This window comes from Austrofundulus limnaeus, unplaced genomic scaffold (assembly GCF_001266775.1).
Source record: "Austrofundulus limnaeus strain Quisiro unplaced genomic scaffold, Austrofundulus_limnaeus-1.0 Scaffold431, whole genome shotgun sequence".
Lineage (NCBI taxonomy): Eukaryota > Metazoa > Chordata > Actinopteri > Cyprinodontiformes > Rivulidae > Austrofundulus > Austrofundulus limnaeus.
The window spans coordinates 41,048-47,112 of NW_013952833.1; the positions used below are offsets into that span (position 1 = coordinate 41,048).

The following is a 6,065-nucleotide window of genomic DNA, read 5'->3' on the forward strand; positions in this document are numbered from 1 at the left end:
CACCTGAGCAATGCATGCGACTGGTTTACTTTTTCCCTGTGCCATTCCACATTATTACAAATAACTTCATTTCTGGACATTTATGGTTTGATTTCTTTGTATGTATGGATCACTTGGGTTGTTACCAACATCTGGTGAAAATTTCATGTCATTAGCACCTCTAGTAATTTATTTACTGAGAAAAATGGTGATGTGCTTAATACTTATTTTACCCACTATATATGACATTAAACCAGAAATAAGAGAAACACAGAAAACCCTTGGCCTACACCACGATTCCTCAACCCACCACCAAATTAAAACTATAAAGCCACGTTTTGCATTAAATACAATATCAAGTCTTTTTCTTGCTTGATACATGTAAACAAGTTATTCTCAATCCCGATCCTCAAAGACCTATATCCTGCATGTTTTAGTTGTTCCCTGCTTTGGCACACCTGATTTAAATGAATGAGTGATTGGCAGGCTTCTGCAGAACTTTTTAAAATTTATTTATTTTACAGTTATTTTACCAGGCAAGTCCCAATGAGATCTCAGATCTCTTTTTCAAGGGTGGCCTGGGCCTGAAGGCAACCTATTGTACATGTTTTTTTTTTTTTTTTTGGGTGGGGGGGAGGTGGCGGAAACCGGAGTACCTGGGGAAAACCCACGCAAGCACGAAGAGAACATGCAAACTCTGCACAGAAAGAACCCAGGTTCAAACCGGGGATTGAACCCAGGACCTTCTTGCTGTGGGGCATCGGTGCTAATCACTGAGCCGTCGTGAAGAGCAGGGGAACAAATAAAACAACTAAAACATGCAGGATAGGGTTCCTCAAGGACCAGGATTGAGAACCACTGACTCCATGTCCTTCTAGTTGGATTGACGTCAACCTTAATCTTTAAAATCAAGTTGTAGACTCTGTTGGATTGTAGTCTGGGCCATTCAAAAACAATTGGAGGATTGCCTTAGCTGTGTGTTTAGGGTCATTGGGCCTCATGCAAGAACCGTTCGTACGCACAGATTTGTTCTTAAGTTGTGTGTACGAGTGATTTAGGAGAATTTGTGGCATTCACAAATGTTTTCGTATTCCAAGATTTTTTTCAGATATGAACAAAATTCACGAGTGGTCCAGACCTGTCGTATATTTTACGAGCAGTCAGTCTGCTGTTATCCAGACGATTTTCCTCCCTAATAACTTTATATTTCATTAGTTTGAAGATATTTTGAGTTGAAATTAAATCACACTCTATGATTATCTTGACAATAGGCTATTCTGCTTGAATTAGAGTTGTAATTTTAAATGTAATAATTTAGACTAACAATATAAATTGTCCATCCGACCGTTTTCTACCGCTTATCCGGGAACGGGTCACGGGGCCTGTAGCAGAGAGATCCCGCTCTCCCTAGCGACACTTTCCAGCTCGTCCTGGGGGACTCCGAGACGTTCCCAGGCCAGAGGGGATACATAATCCCTCCAGCGAGTCCTGGATTTTCTCCAAAGTGCCAGACWTATTTTGAAAACATTTTAAAATGCCTATTTCAGAACTGCAGCTGAGACCACTTGCGGGGAGTGGGGGCGGTATGGTGCGGCGTGTGGTACGCAACGGTGTGGCTTCTGAATAAATGAAAATGATTTAACACATTTGTTTATACTTTCATCAGCTCATTTTATCCCACAGCTGACGCTACTAAAAATGACAGATTTTCTTTTCTGGATCTCTGACAGACGGACTTCAATCTCTGAACTCGTAAAGTTCTTCTTTTTAGTTTTTGCTGTCATTTTCATGAATGGACACTTCCTGATATCTGAGGCTGGAAACGTAACCTTATATGGTGTTTTTGAGGTGGTAATTATGCCAATCTGCTCTCGCGTGCACGAGGAGCTGGATACGAACAGGTGGAATTTACGCAGCTCATTTACACACTTTTCCTAAAGATAGAAGAGTTTGTTGAATCTGACGTGRCATGTTCGTACGAACCCTTTGTACGAACAAAAGTAAGAGAAATTTAGGATAAGAATACGAACATGTTCTTGCATGAGGCCCATTGTCTTGCAAGAAGGTAGACCTCTTTCCTGGTCTCAAATATCTGAAAGCCCTCATTAGATTTTCTTGTATTATTTGTTTTGTTACATCCATCTTTCCTTCAGCTCTGCCCATCCTCACATCATGATGCTGCCACCACCATGCCGAGGAGAATGGTATTCCCAACTAGACTGGTGGTATTAGGTTTGTGCCAGACATGGTGTGGTTCTTGATGGCTAGAAAGTTCAATTTTAGCATCATCTAATCACAGCCCCCTCTTTCCTGTATTTGATGAGATTTCACTTTGCCTGAGCTTTTTTTTTAATTATCTTTAAACAGTGGTTTCACCTGTCCACTCTTTTATGAAGCACACTAAGCTTTGTGGGAAGTTTAGGTTTTTTTTTAAAACAATTTTAAACTATTCTCTCCCAATTTTGTCATTGACCTGTGATGAGAGTTCCTTGGTGTTTATTGTATCTGTTGCTTGGTGGTAGCCTGCACTATTTATAGGTGTTTATTCTGGGGGCTATAGAAGAGATATGCATATACTGTACGTATTTTGAGATCATCTCACACGATTGTTCACAAGTAGCGCTAATTTAACTAATTTTACCAACTGAATGGAATGGTTGAAGCTTTAAAGCAAAGGGGGAAGATACATATGCACACATCAATTTTTTGGCTTTATATTTTTGTTTTAGAATTATATAAAATAAGTATTTTTACTCCATTCAACTTCATTATTTGGACATATTGTTGTAAACACATTAAAAATCCAAATAAATTCTAGGTTTTGTGGCATCTAAATAGAAAAATTACCATGGGGTGTATACTTTTGCAACCCACTGTCAGACTTGCCAGAACTTAAAGATGAACGCTGAATAAAACCTTAGTAGCTTGATTGATCATGTTTCTTTCTTACATGAAGACCCTTCTCCTCCACATTCTTTTTTTTTGTATTTTTTTTATTTTTTGCTGTTTTCATCTGATTGAGCTCTTTCTGTCACAGATTGACCCTGCTATCCTCCAGCAGACCCTCCAACAGGGAGGTCTCCTCTCACAACCCCTGAGCATAGACACCAGCTTGGTGTCCCACTCTGGCAGCCAGCTCATGTCTTCAGCTGACCCCTCTGTGTCTGCCAGCGTTGTCCTTCACCCTCTGACCAGCCTGGCACTGCAGCCGTCCACCATCACATCTCCACAGGTCTCAATAGCAGGGCTGTCAGAGCAGGATGCTTCAGGTATGTGAGGCAGCCTTTAAAAGTAAATCAACAGACCACTCTCTCTGTGAGCTCACTAACCATGCCTGGTAATGGACTGTGTAGTCACTCAGGACCTGCACCATGTCATGAGCAGCGGTGGGCTTGTGGCCGGAAGTAACAGCCAGGAGATCACTCTGACCATCAACAATTCCAGCCTGACACAAGCCCTGGCCCAGGTCCAGGCCCAGGCTTCAGCTGCCGGTTCCAGCACTGTTGCAGGAAACCCCCAGGAGATCACCCTCACCATATCAGGTATGGAAGGCTTGATATGGGTTCACCAAGTTTTCCCAAACACAGAGCTCTACAACAGACCATCATTAACAAACAAGCATATAAGGGAAAAATCCCTCAAGGACTGGTGTGTTTATTGATTTCTCACTCAGGAAAACACTCGCTGGCAAAGGAATAAAACTGAGAAGGAAATAAATCAAAGTTCTCTTTTTGTTTAAAGAGATGTCAAAATTTCAAATCAAAAAGTTGCCATAATGGAAGTTATAAATGAAAACAATTTTTCTCTCTCCATAAACATTATCAGGGTCTTTCCCAGCTGATTTTATCCCCTCTTCCATTCACAACGTAATGAAAACATATTTCTTCAATCTTTAAGCCTGCATGTTCAGATGGATGGGTTCTCTCTGAATGAGATGATGTGTGTTCTCAGGAGGCATACTCAGGTTTTATTGTTCAACAATCTGATTAACTTTATTGGAATTTTGATCCTTCAAACACAAGCTTTCAGGAACAATTTTGTTTTTATTTATACCTTCATATTTTTATTCCTTTTTGTGGAGCAATGAAGGCATTAAAAAATGACTAGACTGGTAATGTTTTACCTAAAGTTGAAAAAAGAGCAAAAGCTGATGAAATACCTAAGGTAACATGAATTTTAAGAGGATAGTTGATCCTTATTCTCCCTGTTATCAAAACATTTATTAAGTTGTATAATTTACTTTGATCCCCCCTGACTTTTTAGGATCACTTTCTGCTACAGTTAAAGCTGCAAGTCTTTCAGGGTTTTTCTCTACCCGTGTTGGCCTGTTCTTTAAGCTTTAAACTCAGTCAGACTGGATTGAGAGCATCTGTGACAAAGTATTTTCAAGTTTTGCCACAGTCTGGACTTTAACTGGACCATTCTTGTGATGATCAGGTGTAATTATGGTAACTATCAGGTGTCAGAACTGCAATCTGGCAAATAGGAAGTAGGTAGAGGAACCAGATATCAAGAACTTTATCCCTGACCTGTGAAGGGGTGTTCCTTGGTCTTTGTGATGCTGTTTCATCACTAATACAATATTAGAGCTTGGATGTTCACAGAACTGCTGAATCTATACTGAGCTTAAAGCACACACAGGTGAACCATTCTTACAAATGATACGACTTCTAAAGGCCAGTGGTTGCTTTGCTTTTAAGTTCAGGGAGTGAAGGTGGCTAAACACAAATGAACACTTTATAAAGAAATGTAAAACCACATAATTGTTTTTATTCCACTTCATAATTAAGCACTACTTTGTGTGGATCTATCACAGAAAATCCCCAATCCCTTGAAGTTTTTCAGTGTAACATGATAAAATGTGGAGTGTAATGGTAGAGATATTATTCAATACATCTTTGATTTGACAAGTTAAACATTTTTAGTCAAATTTTATTCACCCAGATTTTTACCTTTGTCAACAAACAAAAACTGTAAGCAGCAAATGTTAAGCTCTTATCACTTTTTCTTGTATATAGAAGTATAAAAGAAATTGGAAAATGTTTTTTTCCCCTGTCTTCCATAATTCTTTCTTTGTCCCCCTTCACAAAGCAAACAGAATATTTGGAAATACACTTTGTCAGTTTCTTTATCTGTCCATCCAGTTTATCCTTTGCTGGATAACTTGATAAATAAGTGAGGTACCAACTTCTGTTTTGGTGTGTGACTGCATTAAGGCATGCGCCCACCCGCACAGACGCACACAGGTGAATGTAGGATACAGGAAGTTTTGACAAAGAAGACAATTAATTATTTTATTTTTGTAATAATAAATGGTGAAAAATCAATAAAAAGTCGAATGATTTAATAAAACATTTTATAACTCAAAGGAAAATCTCAAGGTACACACAATTTGTACAGCCGTAGAGCTGCAGGCGCCACTGGCTTCTGGCACCCACCTCCCACACAGTTCCACTCGATTCTAATCTCCCTTCTCTGGTCCGTCTGGGTTTTCTCCCACTGACATGGATTTCTCTGGTAGAATTTCAACCAGACCAATCAGAGAACAGAAAAAGGAGTTGTGAACAACGACGTTGATTTTCTGCGCCTTTTTAGTCTGCCTGTAGTGTAGCAGTGGCAGCAGAAGAAGTGAGTGAAGTCATTCAGCCTGTGTTGGCAAGGCTTCCAAATTAAATTAAATTTATCTCACAAAGCCTACAGCTCTCATTTACAGCTATATGTCGTATGGCTTGGTAATTCTCTCTTCCCAGTAGGGGATGTTTTTTACATTGCACACGATTTCTGGTTAGCTTCTTAGCTTAGCTTCCTTCACGATTGAGTTGGTGCGCTACATATGCCAAACGTTAGCAATTGGGTAAATCAGATCCAATCATTTTAAACTTCAACAGCAAGAAATCCTTTCTCAATAGCCGAGAGTCCAGACCCTCTGTACGAAGCAAAGTGATGAACAAGGGCTAGTTTTTACCAGGCTAACCGCCACCTGAAATGGGAGTATTGGGCCTCATGCAAGAACCGTTCGTACGCACAGATTTGTTCTTAAGTTGTGCGTACGAGTGATTTAGGAGAATTTGTGGCATTCACCAATG

At 39.8% G+C, this 6,065-nt stretch overlaps 1 protein-coding gene across 1 annotated transcript in view; it reads left to right on the forward strand.

Annotated features, from left to right (window-relative positions):
- LOC106529256 (zinc finger protein 236) overlaps positions 1 to 6,065 on the forward strand; it is a gene marked incomplete at its 5' end in the record, with an annotated part of 68,473 nt that overhangs the window by 33,524 nt on the left and 28,884 nt on the right. The window contains 2 exon segments of the mRNA XM_014024611.1: positions 3,017 to 3,248; positions 3,333 to 3,521. Of these exon segments, the coding sequence (XP_013880065.1) occupies positions 3,017 to 3,248; positions 3,333 to 3,521 (421 nt within the window).